This window comes from Plectropomus leopardus, chromosome 21 (genome assembly GCF_008729295.1).
Source record: "Plectropomus leopardus isolate mb chromosome 21, YSFRI_Pleo_2.0, whole genome shotgun sequence".
Taxonomy (NCBI): Eukaryota; Metazoa; Chordata; class Actinopteri; order Perciformes; family Serranidae; genus Plectropomus; species Plectropomus leopardus.
The window spans coordinates 1,785,703-1,805,956 of NC_056483.1; the positions used below are offsets into that span (position 1 = coordinate 1,785,703).

Consider the following 20,254-nt stretch of genomic DNA (forward strand, 5'->3'; position numbering starts at 1 on the left):
TTTTTATCTTACTTCCATTTGCCCAGAAGCATATCTCCTACTACCGAAATCTAATCCGTAACCCTCGATGCTAACGCTTCCACAACAGTGAACATTCAGGAGCAGGATTAAACCTTAATGGGAACTGACTCTGGGTTACACAGGACACTGCCTCGGCTCCTTATGCAGCGAGAGCAGAGTTACAAAGAAGGTGGTTAGCCTCTGTTTCTCTGGATATCTCTGGGCATGTTTTGCCACTTTTCCCCTCCTTCCTCCTCCCTCTCTCTTCCCCTGCCTTCCTTCTTTGATTGTTAGCGTCTGACGAGACATGCTTGGCCTGCGCTCTGGCCCTCTGAATTATTTATCAGCCTCTTGTCCAGTTAAATGGCTACAGCAGATCCAGCCAACTGCCTTGTGCACCTCCAGCGCACGCTGCCCTTGGAGGCTATCTTGTGCCTCTGCTGTCCAGCCAACAGAATATTTTGCACATTTGAATAGCCCCCAACACAGGGAGTTAGTGTTGAACAGAGGGGGGTCACGGCATGATTTTTTTAAAAAGGGTCAGCAGATGATGTAAAAAAAATAAGTCCACTTGCAATATTTGTGATGCGTCTTATGAGCAAGCAAATATTTCATTAGGGTGAGCTCTTAAAGTTTAGGTGAGTTTTTAAATTAGTAATGATTGTTTATGATAAGGACCTGAAAAGACTAACTAGACATTTTCACTGGAATGACATTAAAGGTATAGTTCAGATATTTTGAAGTGGGGTTGTGTGGGTTTATTATTCATAGTCGGTGTATTACCTACAGTAGATGGTGGTCAGCACGCTCCCCAGTTTGGAGACGCAGGCAGGAGTACACAGACAAGCAAACCAATGCACTGCTCCGTCCACAGCAGTACTTTGCGTCTGTGCTCTGGTGCTTCCACCAGCTTTTTTAACCCTTTGAAACCAAGGTAAATTGACTTGATTTGTTGCCAAAACATGGGAAAAAGGCAGTGAGCAACAAATGAAGAGATGACCCAAAAATTAGTAAGAAAGTAGGAAAAATGTTATTAAAAACATAAGAAAATTACCTGAAAACTAGAAGGAAAAAAAGATAAAAACAGTAATTTAGCTTTGGGGAAAAAAAAGAAATGACCCCCAAAGTTCTCTAAAATAAGTATAAATACATAATCAAGGTAATTAACTGTAAATATAGCTTTTTTCTTGACATTTTCCCCTGGCTTTTTAAAAATAATTCTCTAAATCTTCTAATTTCTTTCAATTTCTGGAATATTTTTGTTAAAGTTGCTCGTTTCCTTTTCCTCTAAATTTATAAAAGAAATCACACCAATTTTTTTCACAGTTTGAAGTTTTAAATACATTAAGAAAAGTGGTCGCTTCAGGTTTCAAAGGGTAAAACTCTGAACATACAGACTACCATCTACTGTAGGTAACACACTTACTGTGGATAAGCACTCATACAACCCCATGTAAAACAGATCCAAACTGTCTCATTAAGTCTGAGTGAACACCACTCTTATTTTGGATTTTTTTAGCCATGAAGTTTGAGAAGCGCTGCTGCAGAACATGTGAGGAAAAAGCACATGAGAAATGGATTACAGATGAGCTTCAGAGTTACTGAGTGGAAAAAGCTCCACTTTTTTTGTTCACTTAATGACCCTTTGATGTGCTGCACGGTCAGTGGGGTCGATAGTTCACCGCATGAACATTTTTTTCTTTGTCAGTAAACGATCTCTAAAAGGATGAGCTTCTGATTAATACAAACATTTTTTTGTTTTTGCACCTGATGAATGCTGCACAGCCCAGTTTAGCTGGTGAGAGTGACTGACACTTTTGCCAGCAAACCAGGAGTCTCCAGTCTAATTATTTTTTATTACACTAAGTGGCCTTTATTAATTCCAAGTGCTTTGTTTTCACACTAAGATCACAATACCCTGACAAATAGACCTCTCGTGAATTTGGAAAACAGAACGCCACCTGCTTTCCTCTCTTTGCATTGATTAGAAATGACTGAATTAAATGGCCTGTTTTAATTCAAATGAAATCAAATGATACGCCACGGTTAGAGAGACGCTGGACCGTAATGAAAATGGAACCTGCTCGCCTGGAACCCAGCTGTGGAACCACTGAAGCGTCTGCGGCCATCGCTGGGTTCCAACACGGGCCTGGAAAGGCTGGAAATCTCTGGAAAATTAATCATTTGGTCTTGACAAAATTGGAAAATGCAGGATGAAGCAAAAGAAACAAACAAATCTATTCTTTTTTTAATCTGGCCATACATTTTAGAAAAGTGGACACCCACTTGTTATTACACATTTTCATTTTGGTTTCATGTTTCTCTCAGTTTTGCTGTTATTTCATGAAGCCATGTCTTTGTATTCTGACAAAAAATTAAAGGAATACGTCGTCCAATTTGCTTTATTTCTGGGCTCCTCTTCTCAAGCTTTAAATAACAGTCAGGGTGTCCCATTTCACAATTCCATCATCTCTCATGAATTGTACTTTTTGTGTGAATAAAATTGAACTGAACTGTAAATTATAACAAAACATCGGTTTACAGACTGATGACGGGGAAGTGAAAGAAAAGTGAAACTTATAATGCCCGAAGCTGCTCCCCAAAAAAAAAAAAAAAAGAATTCAAGAGATAAAAGACAGAAGTAACCACCGTAAAACTTTCAATGTACCACAAATTGAAAAAAAAAAATAGTAAAAGGTGACAAGAAATTTACTTAAAAAATGGCTGTGGGGAGATTATAAGTTTTATTTAAAAAAAAATGTCCAAAAAACTATACTCATAATTCGTATAAGTATGTTTTTTATAATTCTGCTACAGAAAATTTATTTTACTTGTTTTTATTTGATCACTTTTAAAGGTGTTTTTTTTTTTTTGTTACTTATTGTTATTATTATTATTATTATTATTATTATTATTATTATTATTATTATCATTTATTATTATTATTATTGTGATTGCTGTCTTATTTTCAGGTAATTCTCTGGTAACGTTTTACATATTTCTTGCTAATTTTTGGGCTATTTCTTGGTGGTTATTGCTCACTGCCTTCTTCCAATATGTAGAAATTAAGCCACTATGTTCAGGATTCAAACCGTTCTACTTCATTTTAATTTCTCTGTCCACAGTGTCCACTTGTACTACCTTTTCCCGAATTTGGAGGAGGGCGGCCTGGCCACCTACAGAACAGCCATCGTGCAGAACCAGCACTTAGCCATGCTAGCAAAGGTAAACTTATAACAAGTCTTCCCTCTGCAGGTCAAAGCAGCGAAAGGTGTGCGCGCTGACAGGAGGACATGTTTGAGACAGTGTTATTGTTTCTGTCTTGCCGTTATGACTTTGCTTCTTTCTAAGGGGGCACTGGGGAAAAGAGTAATTTTGTCTTGCTGCCATAGCTACTCTTTTTTTTTTGCCCCCTCAGGTTTGTAATTGGAGTTAAAAGGTTGTTGTTTTGGAGGACTAGACTAGTGCGGCTGGGGTCCCTGTGGGCCCCTAGAGGTCTTCCTGAAACACTCTCCAGTTCCTGTTATCGCTAGGCCCCCTTGCTTCCCTCCTTCTCTCTCTCGCTGGCAGCGTTGTACAGCCAAGCCGCACTCACTGGCACGTTTGTAAAGAACACAACAATAATCGTCCCGTGATGTGGAGAAAGCAATTAAAAACTTCAATCTTTCATGTTGCTCCCTGCTGAATACAAAGATGCAGCCGCCCGAATCTGCATTAGTGCTGTGTAGCAGTTTGGCTTGTTTCAATTTGCCGCTCGCGGTAAAGTGAGTGTGATACAGTGTTCGACGTTGCCAAGTTGTTTACCAGGCTCCTCTAAAGCCGTCTGCTCAAGAACACTCGCAATTATCTTTCAAAAAATATCTTCAGCGAGCAACGGCACAATCCGCCACTTCACTTGGAAGGCTTAAAAGTCAGAACGGGTTCCCTGTGAGTTGGAGTATTTATGAATTGTGATTTAATTTGTGTGTGCAATCACGGGGGGTGGGATACCACCAACAGTTATCAGCCATAATTAAATAGCACCCTGACTGTGTTTTGCTGGGTATTCGTCTGTGGTGCACTGCCAGTAAAACCAAGTTGGGCTACTTTTGACGTGGCTCAAAGGAATAGTTGCAGAAAGTTTGACTGACCCACACTTTCAAACATCAAAACACTTCTTTACATTAACTTGAAACTAAGCATTTTATTAGTATTGTTATTATTATTTATGGCTTTTTTATGAGACAAAAGCTTATAACAATGCAATGCAAATAAATGTAAGATCACAATGTAGAATCAACGCAAAAGAAAAAAAAGTATTTCAACTGAAATACAACTTTTCCACTTCAAGCACATTCTCTCTGTGAAGTTCACATTTCAAATAAAACCATCAAGGACATCAGCATTGATTGTCAGCTTAAAAGGCATATTTCTTCCATGCTTTAACAAGAAATGATTGCACATGCCATTCTTTACAACAAAAACTATGACCCCAGAGTACTCACCGAAGTCCAGTAGCTGTTACAGCGACATCCTTTGCTGGCTGAGTCATGTTCATTCTCCATGCTCTCTCCCTCGCCTTCATACCAAGCCTGTATTCTTGACTAAATGTCTCCATTCTAAGGGCATTTAAGTACAACTTTAACTGAAAACTAGGTCTGAAAACACTTTTTAGTCAACTGAAATAAAAAAAAAACTAGAAGTTTGGAAAAAAACAAACAGAAGCTAACTTTAACTATATTGTGTACTTATGCTGCCTTCACATGCTCCTCAGAAATATTGTATTTATCATATTTATGAGTTACGAGCACATGAACATCCCTCCACATTCGTAATTATGAATCTGGAAATTTCAGTGATGCCCAGCTTGCAGAGTTGTGATGTTTCAAGGCAGCAGATAGACTAGAATTGATTGAATAGCTACCATTTACGTTTAATAGTTGTACAAATTAGTATATGCATCTATTAGCTGTAGCAAGCAAGCAATCTTAAACCTTTAAAGCATGCCAGGCGAGCATTTGCAAGCATTTTAAACTTTAAAGCAGCTACCTTCTGTTGTAGTTACCTCTGCAACACCCTGAGCCCTCATTCACAGAGACAACAGGAGCAAAAAGCCAACTAGCTTTAAGGAAATATTGGCCAATATAATTTTCATTATCTGTCTTTACCCACTTATACACATTTCTAAGGGTTACTTATAAAAAATCTCATTGTGTACATATTTTTTGAAAGCACAAACATTATGTCTTTACAATATCGATATTGAGGTTTGGTCAAAAATATTGGGATGTTTAATTTTCTCTGTATTGCCAAATGTCAAAATTGAGTTTTAAGAGGAGATTTAAAAGAGGTGACTGAGTTTTTACACTTTATATCCTCAGGCTCAGAGTTTGGCTGAGAGCTCGAGCGGCAAAAGCTCGCTCACCTTTAGTGTCAAGTCCAGATTTTGGAACCATTAGTAGCTTCGTTAGAGAATCTCAGGCAGTGATCAGGCTCATAGGGGATTAACAGATTACAGATAAAGGCAGGAGTCTGACCATTCACGGCTTAATACAAGCAGTAAAATCGTAAAATCAATTCTAAAACTCAAAGGTTACCAGTGAAGGACAGCAAGGATCGGTCTAATGTGATCTCGCCCCCAACAGATACCCTTGTAATAATAATAACAATAACAATAACAATAACAATAATAATAATAATAATGAAGAATTTAAAAAGGACAATAAAGAATAATAATGAAAAAAAAACAGTCATAATGATAAAGAAAACGAAACTCACCCTGAAACTAATTAAAACTAAACTGGAATGAGCAAACTCATTGTAACTAACCAAAAACAAGCTGAATTGAATGTTAAACTAAAAGAAATAAAAATAAAAACTAATGAAAAATACAAAACCAGAATAGCTTTGTGTTCCTCTCGAGTGCAGATTATCGGAGGCATCTCCTGATGCAATCTGAATTATTTCTCAAAGTCTTTTACTGTGTTAATTTGGCAGCTGTTTTTAGATATCCAATTAGCCAAAGCATTAGTTACCTTCTAACTTACAGGTTTTGATATTTACCCACAACACTACACTGCTGTGTTGTGGAACAGAGATGAATTTCTTCTGTGTTAATTTGCAAATCGCGCTCATTACTTTTGGGGGGGCGGTCGTAAAAAAAAGAAACTTTCAGCCTAAAAGTCCATCACTGCCATAAGAAAATAATGCATAGTTGCGTTATTTAGAATTTCAGGGTCTCTAAAGGTCCTTCAGAAGTCTTAAAAGTGTCTTCAGTCCATTTAAATAAATATTAGGCCTTAAAAGTCATTAAATAGTCTTAAATTTAAATTTCTGAGATCAGTATCAGGTTTATTGCCAAGAACGTTTTTATTTACAAAGAATTTGAGTTGTTTTTTGGTGCATAAATAACATACAGTAAACATATAAAGAGTAAATAAAAGTAGAGCAAGTACTGCAATAAATACTATAGAAAAGTTAAAAGTATGATGAAGGTTATTTAGAATTACTATAACATGAAAAATATTTGCAGTATAGCTGTTTCAGAATAAAAATCATATGCAAAAATAATTAGTCAGGGTGATGTGCAAAATTTCTCAGTAGAATAATTACCACAAACCTAATCTAAAATCTAATGTAAATTATCCATCTTGTATTTTATTTATTTATTTTAGTCAAAATGAGTGACGCTCTTCTGCACGGGAGTTTCTTATAAATGTTAAAACCAGCACAAAGGCTGTCTCTTTACTTTTGCAATTACCTGTTCATAAAATGAAGATTAACCTGACTCACTCTAATAACCATATTCCTACATTCAATCTACTTCTGCACAGGTCCACTATTAACCTTCATACTCGTGCAGTGCTTGAAGAGCAGAAAGATAATTTATTTAAAAACCAGTCTTAAGTTTGGTTCAAATAATCTTGAAAGAGTCTTAAAAAAAAATTGACTGTCTGATTTCCTGAGTTTTATTTAAGATGTTAAATAATTCAAAAATGAATGCTCTTGTTTTGACAGCACTATTATTTCAATGTATTATATCATTAAACTAATCATTTATACTTCTTTATCAGCAAGTGTTCCTGAAGCTGCAGCTCTATCACAACAACAAAAAAAAACCCCAAAAGCCTGAAAATATTAAAAGATGTAGAAACTTTTGGAGAGGCGATAGGGACAGAAGAATAACAAAGAACCACTTCATTAATCCCAGTGGGAAATTACAGCCTTACAACTGCTACATCACATAAGCCACAAAACAAATGACATAAAGACACTTGAGGAGGTGCTGCAGCAAAGACACACAATTCAATAAATAAAAAGCCATAATAGATAATAAACAAACTCATAGAATAAAGTAAAGCCTGAAAAATATAGAGGAAACTAAACATAAGGACCATTTTCTTCCATAACTGTATTTATTGTCTTTTTTAAAGAATAAAGTAAAATGATACATCACAATTAACTCCGACACCCATACATGTAAAAACCCATGTAAAACAGCACAAACTAATGAATGATAGTGAGAATAAGAGGGAGAGAAAGGTACAGTACACGTTCATATATAGTACACATTAGGTCACAATAATATTACATAGTCTTTCTTTTTCGTCCTCCCTACTCGGCCACTACTATATCATTTGTAAATGTCCGTCGGTATTCACATGCCAAGAGCATTTTATAAAAAGATTTTACCTTTGGAAAATATGATATATTATTATATATATATTTAGTACTGATTACCTACATACCTTTATAAATAATGTGTATACATTAAAATAAATGAATTTGGACTGTTTTTTGACTCTGTATTAAATGTAATGAACACAGTAGTAATGCTCAATAATACACTGCACAGTTGTAGATAATATGTGTATTGTGTGGATTCAGCTTGTATACGCTTGTATACATTAAATATGTGTGCACATGTAGAAACACACACAGGTAGAGCTATGCCAGTGACATAATATGACAGCATCGCAGCGGTACAATAGGACATTATTTTAATAATAACACACATTCAGAGGCTCAGTAATAGCTTCATATTAACTTTTCAATCTTGAAGACTGACTGTGCACTTCAAACTTTAAAGCTGCTCTTCACCATTATGTATCTATATGAAGTGCTAATGTATGTTACTCGAAAAATGGTTTACTGGTGAAAGAATGAAGGTCCCCACTGCACTATTTCACAATTTATTTTGGGATTATGTAGCATGTCTGTGTGTGTGCCAGTGTAATATTGTGCGTGCGTGAATATTTTCCTCCTGTGCCGGCTTATAGTGCATCATGCCACAGCTGGACAACACATGGGCGCATCTGTCAGTGCCATGAAGTAGAACCTTTTCCAGCAAGGGCGAGGCAATCTCTTTCATTTCCCTCGAGTTTTTTGGCCTTTTTTTCTCTCCCTCCCTTGCCTTCCCTTGTTTTCCACGGAGAGCCTATGAAAATGCTCAATACCAAAAAATGCTATTACCTTTTTCAAGAGGCTATTACTGAGGTGTCGGTGGCAGCGCACTGATATGAATGTGTTTGTCTTTTACAGAAACTGGAGTTAGATCGCTTCATGCTCTACGCTCACGGACCAGATCTGTGCCGGGAGTCGGACCTGCGACACGCCATGGCCAACTGCTTCGAGGCTCTTATCGGTGAGACTCACACGAGGCAACTAAAAAGAAACAAGGATGATGGTTGAGCGGGAGAACCAAAAACAGACATGAGTGAACTAAATATGTAAATCTATTCCCTGAAAGGATAGATTTACATATACTGAAAACAAATACTGTCTCTCCGCTCTTATAAACACAACACAAAATTAGGAGGGGGTTTAAAACTCTAGTGTTTGTGGAGTGCTGCTTTGCTGGACTTTGCAGCAGCACGTGAAAATGCCTCTATGCTTAAATGTGCTTATTTCACCTGCTAACTTCAGGTGCTTCAATAAAAATGTATCAGTTAATAGTTTGACCTTTTAAAATTAGTACAAAAGTAACAAGAAAATTACCAAAGGAAGACAGAAAGAAAGTGGAAAAACAGAGAAGAAAAGACCCATGGAGTGCTGAAAAAATGTGTAGTAATTTTAGATATTTTTCTTTAGCACAATTTTAAACATATAATTATTATTATCACAAATATAATTGTCTGAATATTTTCCCATTGAAAAAAAACTGTAATTATCCTCCCCTCTTTTTAAAACTACTTTAAGGTAGCAATTTCTTGCAATTTGTTGGACATTTCTTGCCAAGTTGGTCATTGTCTTTTCCCTCCATACTTTCAAAAAACATCAAACCAATCTGCTCAGTTTTCAAAGGGTCAAATAGCTTGTGAAGGGCATCTGAACACAGCACAAGAAAACTGATGACAGGCCAGGGTTTAAAGGGTTAAAGGTCCCATATTGAAAAGGATCAGATGTCCATGTTTGTTTTTATTATAAAGCAGGTATAGGTGCTATATAAATTCTGTTTATCAAAGTATCAAAATGCTCAAACCACTGAGAATAGTTCATAATCAGAAATGCTATGAAAGCTACAGTTATGAGTAATTTAAATTACCAAAATCAGAATCAGAACTGGGTTTTAATGCCAAGTGCATTTACACATTTCACACACAAGGAATTTGCCTTGTTGTGGGTTTTTTTCAGGTTATTTTCTTGTTGTTTGTGTTTTTTACTTTTCTTCTATTGAATTTTTTAAGGTCAACTTCTTGTACCTTTTCAACTTATTTGGCTAATTTTGGGCAAAGTTTTGTTATGTTGCTCAATGCTCCTTCCCCATGTTTTGAGAGAAATCAAACCACTTTGCTTAGGTTGCTAAAACAATAGACAGATGGTGAATTTAGGTGTTTTCAAGCAGACGATATGAGATCAGTAGTTTTTTGAACAGTAAAGCATGTAAACATGTTCAAGTATCAACGTGAAAATAAGATTAATATGGGATCTTTAATTGGGGTCTCTGTGTGTGTTAAGCTGTGTAAATAGCTGCAGTGGATCTCCCATTAGACTCTGGAAACATTACACAGCTTTATTGATCTCAGGAGATGTGGTTTGACCTCTGGCTGGACAGGCAATCCCCAGAGCGCCGCGTTCCTTCACCCACACCAAACACATACACAAGCTTCGCTATTCATCTTCACCAGCAGTTCGCTGATAGAGTTTGTGCAGCGATTAGGAGCCGGCGCTTAAAACCACACACACCAGAAATCATGTCAGGGACCGTGTCGCTCCCTCCATCCAACCCCATGGGCAGCGCAACGCTAAGCCTCGCTCCCGGAGAGCTGCAGAGTCGGCAGCTTTCCTCATCTTATCACCATCTTGATTGAACCAGTTCAGCCATCTCTGCGCTCCCCTGATGATAGATACAGAAAGTGGGTGGCTTTAAAGAGATCTTCCTCGCCCCCCTCCTCCTCCTCTGCACCAAAACAGCAGTGCGCAAAGAGTGGCGGGGAAAGTGCTGACTGGCACCATGGCCCCCTGTCGGCCCTGGGGCCCTCGTACTTGTTACGGGTTCATTATCGGCAGAGACGAAGTCATAATCTATTCTGTCCCGTGGCTGTCGCCGCCTCATTGCTGCACACATCCGAGCAAGGCAGCAGGGCCATGACACCGGGCGCCTCCCGTTTCTCCCCTCCCCTTCTTTTCTCGTCTTCTATCTCAACTTAATAAAAGTGATGAATAAACAGGGACGCTGTTGTAAAGGAACCTGTGAGAAAACCGCAGTCAGAGAGCACCCTGTGGTGATGGGTGTTCAAAAATATCACTCCTCCTCCTCCGATCGCACCGCAAACACACACACTGAGGGGCAAAACATGCACACACACACACACACACACACACACACCGATTCAAGCCACACAAAGTCGCTTGCATTGTGAAATCTGTCTGATGTTGCGTCTTTTCTTTCACTGAGACTTTTGTCATCTTCATTGCAGTTTTTTTTTTTAGCTCAAAGGCCTCCTTTAAGACCTTGTCGTTGAGCAGTCTTTCTGTCTCCACCCTCCCCGTCTCTGACTTACTCTTTATGTCCCTTTGCGTCTCTCTCTGTTCCCCCCCTGTGATCTAGAGTTTGGGTGTTATTAGGTGAAAGATGTGCCACGCATATGATGACTCATCATGTCACTCTGTCATCTCCCTCCCTCCCAAACTCTCTCACCGAGTAGAGCTCTCCTCGCAACTCGCATGTGCCGTAGGATACGGAGGGCCTCTCACAAACGCTGTCATTTCATCCTCACACATTTTTCCATCTGACACAGACGTCAAACCACCACTTTCCCAAAAGCAGCAGGCACCACATCAACAGACATGCACTTGCAGTCTTGTCGCTGCCTTGTTGTCTGAGAGTAGCATCACTTTTTTTTTTTTTTTTTTCTATTTTAACACACCTTTTTTCCTTCCAGCGTGCACACGCTTCAAATTCAAATTCACCAAAGGCTGTGATGGAATATGACACGCTCATAATATTTCCAAGGCCCTGGCAGATAGCTCTAACAGCTTACTATGCATGTTTTCTGACCTTTGTTTTATTTGTTTCTCTGCCACACTGACCATTGAACCTGGGCTTTGTTGGAAATGGCAGATAATCTCCTGCTTTGCATGGGCAAAGCTTTTCCCTCCATGGAGCCGAGAATGTGTCTATCTCCTAACCCTGAGGCAGGGCCATTCTCTAGCTCGAGACAGAGAGAGAAAAGAAAGGGAGGGAGTCGGCAGAGAGAGGGAAGAATGGAGGGAGAGCGGTAGAGGAATGGAAAAAGCAAAGGCATCTGCAATGCAAATGGGTGCCCTGCAACCCTGAATAATTCAAAGTGTTGAATGGAAATCTTGCTTTTCTGATCCCCTGTCATTAACTTCTGCCGGAGTGGGCCATTCTCATTTGGGCTCTTTTGGCCTGCGCACCTCCCATTCTGTAGCGCCCCCTCCCTCCCCTTCTCTCACCCTCTCCCTCTGTACTTTTGCTCTTGCCCACTTTACCTCTCCGTCTTTAGAAACCGCTCTCTCCCTCCGCTTATTCATAGAAACTCTGCACGCCTGTTGCCCTCCCGTTTCCCTCTCAGGTCCTCTTCACTGATAAGCCACGTCGCTTCCTTCCTTGCGAACTGTTTGAAAAGAATTGAGAGAAGAAGAAAAGCGGCCCCACTCTGTTTTTATGGCCCTAATTTCCTTGTACAGTTGATCTGTGGATTATACGCTGCCAGCAGCCATGGGGGATACAGATGGTGAACCTTTGTGAGGGGCCCTCTCTAAGCTCTTCCTATTAAAAGAACGGAGAGAAAGGATTATCTCTCACTTGCTGAATATCAGATTCATACACAATGCAGCCGGTGTGTTCATTGAGCGAATGCTGCTCCCTTTGTTAATTGCCGCAGTGGTAGCAGTGGTGGAGTTTGTGCGCCCTCTTTTTTTTGTTTCTCAGTCTAACCCCCCCCGCTCCAAGCTTCATTTTTTGAAAAGTAAGATGTTTGATGTTACAATGCACTCAGCTTGCCTTTGTCACTGCTCTGGTGAAAATTCTATTTTAATGTTTTGGTTTACTTTTTTCTTCTTTTTTTTTTTTTTGTTTTTTTCTTTAATGTGTTGCTTTCTGTGTCCGTCTGCTGCTTCAGCCCCCATTGAGCCGAGAGGGAGCGGCTTAATATATTATTTGATGGATTAGAGCCTGAGCGTTTTTGAATAATTCATTCTAGGTTATTAATGTGACTGTCAGCCGCTGGTGTTTCATATGCCCCTGACTCTGGGTTTTTATTGGTCACTGAAAGCCCACAGACATTGGAATTCTATTCCCAAACATAACACTGTACAGTCGGCATGGCTGTCTGCATTAGACTCGTGACTGATGCGGAGATTCATTAGCGGCCGGCCTTCTCTGGCCATGACTGATATCCTCTACGCAGCAGCGGGTGAAAACTTGGTTAGAGTTTGTACAATTTGTTCTCTCCGACTTGTATCAGATTTGTGTGTTGAGGTTTTTCATCTATTCGTTTTGGGTTGGGCTCCATTTGGCTCAGGTTCCATTTTTTGGTCCCAATTTAAAGAAAGAAAATAGAAGATTGCCTGTTTAAGGCGGGAATATCGCTGCGTTATGTCACCTCGTCTTTGTGTATTTACGGTACAATTGTGGAATTTGGCTTCGGCTGTATGAATAAATGACTTTATTTTGAATCAAAAATCAAAACATATTAGAAACAATCAAACCAAAAGTAGTGTCAGAAAACGAGTAAGAGAAATAAAGCTTATATGTACCTACCCCTTGCTCATTTTTGTCCTTAAACTCACATATTATTTCAACTAATTTATAGAAACAACCATCCCGGGTTTACTTTCCACCCAAATGAAAAAAATAAATAAATGTCTATCCCAGGTTTATTTACAATCAAGATATCTCGCAGTGTTACAAAATAAAAAGAAACAAACTTAACACAGTCTCTCCTCATACATATACCTGCCAAAAATGCATTTTTTGTATATTTTATAAAATTGATTTATTTTCTTGCTTTGTTTCATGCCGCCTTTGTTTGGTTTCTCTTGGTTATGAAGTGACCAGTTATCCCAATAGTGAATAGGATATTCGAGTATAAATGCACTGAACTTTGACTTCTAAATAGGGGCAGTTCATCCCAGAATTGAAAGTAGATATTTTTCCTCTCACCTGTAGTGCTATTAATCTATCTAGATTGTTTCTGTTTGAGTTGCCGTCTGTTGGAGACTTCGGCTGTAAAGATGTCGCTCGGCTTGTGGGGCTCAAAGTGCCAAAAAATACTTTTGAAAAACTTGCAATGTCTCTCTCCAGAAATCGTGACCCAGTCACTCCGTATAATCCACAGACCTTTCTGTTAGCAGTTCCTTGTAGGAACTATTTTTCTTTATTCAGAAGTACAACCACCAACCGAATCACTGCACAAAAGGAAGCAGGTGTTTACTGTTAGCTTCCCACCATAAAGTTTTGCATCTTGCACTGGCATGAACACGAGCCTCTTGTCTGTGAGTTGATGTGTGCTTCCTTCTGTGCTGTGATACGGTTGGCGGGTGACGTTTGGTCAAAAGAAAATAGTCCCTGCATGAAACTGGTCACAGCAAGGTATTTAAACCTTTGAACTCTGAACAAATTTTTGTTATTTATTTCAAAAACACGGTGAAATAAAGGCAGTGAGTAACGTGAGATGTTCCACAATTTCTTTTTTAAATGTCTAGGGAAAAAAAGAAAAAAGCAAGGTAAAAACTATATTTGTAATTGTCATAATTAAATATTTTAATATTTAATTTAATTTAATATTTTGTTTTTTTTTTCTGGGCATTTCCTTTTTTATTTTATAATTTTTTAAATTTCACTTTTTTTTTTTTTTTTTTTTTTTTTACTATTTTTTGGGTAATTTCCTTGTACTTTTTACAAATTTCTTGCTAATATTTGTATCATTTCTTCCTTCATTGCTTATGTTTTTGAAAGAAATCAAGACGATATGCTCAGGTTTCAGGTTACAATTATAGGCTAAAATTATATACATTTACATATACATATATGTTTAATGAGGGATGTGATAAAAGATCAGTCACATTTCCCTGGAAGTTTAAGAAGGGCCTCCAAATCCAGTGTCCCCATCACAGTGTCAGTGATTCCTCATGTGCATATTTTGGGCAGGTTTACCTCGTAGGCCTCCTTTATTGTACTCTGGCTTCACTTGCAGCTCCGACAACTCAGTGTGTTGAATGCGCCAGAGCTCTGAGACTGCAGAGTGATTTGGCCCGGGCATGATGTTACTGCGAGATGAGCTGCGGAGAGATGCTAGCATATAATTGCCAGTGGAGTTGGCTGGGCGTCTTTGTGAGCTGTGTATTCAGGGCGTCAGCTGCAACTTTGCAGGCTGACGGGGTGGACTGTGAAGCACAGATCTCCGTTTTATGATTGCGGCAAGTTGTGCGATTGATTGGATCGCTTTGGGGCACACTTTTTGCACGGACAGCCGCCTTGTCAAGAGCGCTCTCGCTAGAATTAACTGCATATCTTGGTTTCTTCATCCACGGACCCTTTGATTGACACCAAAGGTGTTGCTTTGAGATTTTTAATACCTTTTTAAATCCCTTGAGGCTCTCGTGGTTTCTCCCTTCCTCCCTGCTCACCCTCCACCTTCTCCTTCCTCTTGGAAGAAGTTTTGAAAATCTAATAAGAAGAAAAAACTTTGAGTTTCAATGACTTTGAGGCCTTCATTTGGTGTACTCTCCAAATCTGCTGGGTCATCAAAACCTGAAGAAAACTGCCTCCCAGCTCCACCCACGCACCCCCAGCTTCCGTGTTCACACACATGAATGCATTATGAGTGATAGTTGAAAGACGTTCAAAACATGGTCCTATGAGGGAGTTCCTATCCTCCCACAGCTGGTCTCCAGAGGAAACATCTGCTGCGTAGCCGCGTCTAGAACTGAGGTCCACATTATGGTAAAACCACAAATCTCAGTGCTGATGCTTAGTGGAAAACATCCTGCAAAGAACCGCTCCCCTCTCCAGAGCCCTCTGCGGTCAGCCTCAGTGAGACGCTCACACCGACATGCCAAGATTATAGAGGTCTTGCTTACCGATACACATCTGCAAAGGGGTGTAGCGGCCTGCGGTGTGTGTGTGTGTGTGTGTGTGTGCACTTCAAGAGGACTTTAGATTTATAGATGTTGATTTATGGGTCTGTAGTGTTTCGATATTTGAATGGTCCTAAGCAGAATGTCAGTCTGTCCGGCCTTGATGCAGTTCGGAAAATCGTATGCCCATCGGCCACTGTGGTGTTTGTGCCCCTTTCATTATGATGATGATTTGTTTATATTTTTAAATTAAAAATATTAAAAATTAAAAATGCTGTCGTGAAAGAACAAAAAAGTCACGATATTAGTAGGCCTATTTATTTCAACAGAGGTAAATAAGAAAAAGAAAAATAAACATTTCCATTTCAAACAACCTTTGCATTTGAATGCACAATGAAGTCCCATTCATTGGTATGAAGTGCTGCTGGAAAATGCCGTTCAGTTATTCTGAGCACCAAACGTTTGGAGTAGCAGAGGCTAGTCTGGGCACCCTGCGCGACTCTCTTCAGCTTTCAGAATAATAACTACACGAAAGAAACCCACACAAATTTAAGAAAAGTAATATTCTCACACCCACTTTCCTTATTAAACAGAAGTGCAGCTGTACAGCTTTTGAATTTAACTTTCTCTCAGTGACAGACGACTGGCGAGGCTTAATTTTCTCATCCTAAAACACAATTCATTCAAACTCGACAGAAACAAAATAAAACTCACCCAAACCGTCTTAGTTATTCTTTCCAGCAATCTAGTAAGTATCCACTGTTCCAATAGTCTCCAACTCTGGTTTGGTTGAAATAAATCCTTAATTCACCAAGTTAGATGTAAAAAATCTGCTCTCTCTGCCTGCTGGCTGTTTACAGTCCTGAAACTTCTCCCTCCACCAGTAATGTCTTTCAGCTCAGCTGCATGCCCACCAGTAGAGACCGGAGACTGAGCTCTGGTGGTGTGTGCTGTGCACTTAACTATGTTTAAAAAATTACAAATAAATCTTCATTGTGCCTTGTAAATACAATGAGTTTAATACATTATTAAAGATACTATTGAAAAACTTACCCTGGTATATCATTATATCATGATACTGCCCAATCCTAATGTAAATACAAGTTACACTATACAGTCTAACATTAACAGTCAGCAATAGATAATTTTTTAAATAAAAACATTGCATTTTTATTTTTTGCTGAGGTGTTACACTCCATTAAAAAGGCAATGCGTTTTTAACTGGAATCATATATTTTTGTAAAACCAAAATTGTGGGTTTTTTTTATCTTATGGCCTTGATGTCCTGGCATGTGGTCTTTGTGCTCCAGGTCAAGTGCCCTTTATTTTATGATATTCCAGCCCTGGCCACATTCACTGCAGGACTTCTCAGTCTAAAACCCCCCATTAACTAGTGCCTCCCAAATTCACAAGCTACTTTCATTATTTCACCACTCAACTAGATTTTTATATTAGTAAAGGGCCTCCAAATGAATGTGCGCCTGTGACTTGCCAAAGTAGCTGCTAGGGTGAGACAAAGTTGTCGGGCTTAATCAAATTTTAGGAACATTTGGGAAATGGCTGGTAGTAATTTCCCACTCTGTTTAGAAGTAAAGGGCATGCAAGGCAGATAAAGTGGGTGTGCATTTGTGTTTGTCTTTGTGCTACGTGGTTTGTTTGTATTTCTTTATGGTCTTGGTTATGTAGGCTACATCCTCACTGTTTGTGTGTGCGCACGTGTGTGTGTGTGTGTGTGTGTGTGTGTGTGTGTGTGTGTGTGTGTGTGTGTGTGTGTGTGTGTAAATGGCCTGTTAGCCATCTGAAAGCAGTTTCCCTCCCCAGATGATGAATCTCTCATATGTTTTTGATGTTGTCCATGAAAGCAGTTTGCGCATTTAGACTTGCAACCGCACCGCGCCCCATTTCCACTGGCTCATTTATGCACATAATAAAAACCTCTGCACGATTGTATACCCAATTTGCCAGGTGGTTATTGCTTTCTAAATTGAATGAGCCACCCTAAGTGTGATGGTTCGAAGTTGTACGCAGCTTAAAGGCACCATGATAGTTCCACTGATTTTAGTAGAAACAGTAGAAGAGCAAAACAACAAAACACACAAAGCAGAGTCGACTTGTGCAAAAGGGGCTGACTATTTCAACTGAATGAGCTGGAGACGCTGCATATCTTTCCCATAGAGGGAGAAATTTGGGATACTTGTCTTGCTCTTTGCTTGCTCTTACGGCAGTTCTCTGCAATTTACGGAATCGAATTTCTTCCTTTTGTCGCTTGTCTTTTGTGTGTGCGTTTCTGTGTTGGTGTATGCACACGCTTTATGAAATGTGTTTTTTTTCCCCCTTCACAATTCATGTTGGATTCAGCACATTCTGTTTGTTATGTGGACATCTGCACAGATAAGTCATGCCCGAGTGTGTAGGCAGGTGACAAAGAGGACATTATACTTTAGTCCACACCGTCCATGAAAGGGTTTGAGCATGAAGTCTGGATGTGGGCTTGTATGTGTTTGTCAGACCTATTCATGACAAAAGCGCAGCCTGCCTCAAGTTTGATGTTTACGTGACCTTGGCCAGTTCCATCTCACCGTAGTGATGCAACCTCCTCTTCCACCTCTTCCTCCTCCTCTTGTACTCTGGCAAGGGGGAGGTGGATCTGCACAGGAACCCCAAGGTCATTTTCACTACTGAAAAGCAATAAAAATGCACTCCTACTTTTAATAAAGCAATTATAACTCATTGCCGAGTTCAATTAATTTTAAGTTTCCATTAGCAGAGAAGTCTGAAATTGCCTCAGAATTGCTAGATTTTTTTTTGTCTCACACCAGCAATATACTGCTGGAATATAATGCTTTTCACACTTTAGATTTGTGTGGGTTTTCGCATGTTATAGAAAGTCTCCCCTGCACAATTTCCAGCAAATACTCCACACAGTTTGCACACACTTTCTGATTATTGTATTGATTTTTTCTTTCTTTGTTTCCTGTTTTTTTTAGGTGCTGTGTATTTGGAAGGAGGCTTGGAGGAGGCCCGGCAGCTCTTTGGTAGACTGCTTTTCAACACTGGGGTACGAACAAAATCTTTTACTCAGCTGTAATTTGGTTTCTCTGTAGTTTTATATACAGATTGTGTATTTGCATGTCTTTTTGCGGACGCTCGTGCGTGTTTGTGTGTGTGTGTGCACACATCAGTCACAGAGATGAGCCACGGACATGCTCGACAAGATTTTCCTATTTCGATTTGTATGTAATGTTTTCACCAGACCGGCCTCTTTTATTCGTTTAAACCCACACACTGCATGTTTTGGCAAGTACCACATATTGCACGATATTGTGGCCTTGCCAGCCTTAGAACCTGAGATCTCACATAATCTCGCCTTACCCTGCAACGCTTTTGACTAGCTGCTTATTGCGTGCACACTGATATGCCCAAAGATAAAACAATAAGACAGAAAAAAAAGAAAATCTGGATGAAGTCGTAGTTTGGCTGGTGTATTTTGCGAAATGAACCGGAGGTGTAGAACAGTGCAGTTTGCCAGTTTTTGAGCAGGACACCTGCTATTGTTTGAGTGTGTGTGTGTGTGGGATCAGTGGGCATGAATAATTGATGAATGGATCAGTATTTGCATTTATCTTGGCAACAAATGTTATGAGTCAATTAAATAACTTGCAGCACATCTAGTATGTAGCAGCAGGCTTTTGGTCTAATTGGCTGTTGAGGGTGTTTGTCTGAGATTCCGTTGGTGACTCCCACACTGCAGGACACACGGCGATCTATCAAACATGTTTGATCATCACCGGTAGTCTTTGAGAGATCAGATCAGAGGCTTCAGGACAAAATCTTTGAAAACCTCATACTGCAAAACAGCTGAGGAAGATTGTCATTAATTGGGGATCATCCCTCTGGAAACAAATTTGCTGAAAACTTATAATACTATTAATACCAGGATTCCCATGGCCATGACATTCCTGTAAAAAAATTGAAAATCTGTTTTCCAGGCTTAGGAATGGTTTAGAATCAATGGAATATTTTGAAAAGTTTTGAATATACAATTAAAATCTGACATTGATTATACTTAAAAAATATAGGAAAAAAGTTTACTTAAAATGTTGATATATTTAGTTAATTTTGTAAAGTTGTTGCAACTTAAAAAAAGTTTAATTGAATCAATATTTCTACGTTTTTAGCAACTTTAGTAAACTAAGTTTACTGTGCTATAAATCTGTATTTTGCTGGTTACAAGTTAGTCAGTCGTATTTGTATTAACTTCATCATTGACAAAATCCTCTTTGTGATGATCACGGTAAGTCAGACTAACTTGGTGTACTGAAGTTTCTGATACTTATAAAAGAACGAGGTAATTCGACTTCTCATTTTGCAGTTACAACAACTTCACAAAACTATAGCTGTGCAATTTTAATGTGCAACTAGTGTGAATATATTTTTTTTAACTTTGCATTTTGTGTCTTGTTTATACTATTTATATTGTTCTTTTATGCTTTTTTATGCAGCTGTAATAATGCATTTCCCCGTTGTGGAATAAAGGATTATCTTATCTAAATTTTCAGCAAATATAGTAATTAAATATAAAGTAATCATTCATTAAAATTAATGGTTATATTTACTTTCCTTTCTCAGGGCAGTCAGTTTCCAAGATTTTTTTAAGTAAGATCTGCTGGTCAGATTTTACAGTCTACATTGTTTTGGCTATTGTTTAAATCATAATCATAAAATGCTC

The 20,254-nt window shown here is 38.9% G+C and overlaps 2 protein-coding genes across 4 annotated transcripts in view; one reads left to right on the forward strand and one right to left on the reverse strand.

Moving 5' to 3' along the window:
• Window positions 1–20,254, reverse strand: part of LOC121960680 (cadherin-20-like) — a 656,497-nt gene that overhangs the window by 325,315 nt on the left and 310,928 nt on the right. The gene's annotated exons all lie outside the window — the stretch shown is intronic.
• Window positions 1–20,254, forward strand: part of drosha (drosha ribonuclease III) — a 139,765-nt gene that overhangs the window by 71,133 nt on the left and 48,378 nt on the right. For all 3 annotated transcript variants that reach the window (XM_042510487.1, XM_042510485.1, XM_042510488.1), the window contains 3 exons: window positions 3,126–3,225; window positions 8,521–8,623; window positions 18,513–18,583. In XM_042510487.1, coding sequence (XP_042366421.1) covers window positions 3,126–3,225; window positions 8,521–8,623; window positions 18,513–18,583 — 274 coding nt within the window. The remainder of the gene's footprint in view (window positions 1–3,125; window positions 3,226–8,520; window positions 8,624–18,512; window positions 18,584–20,254) is intronic.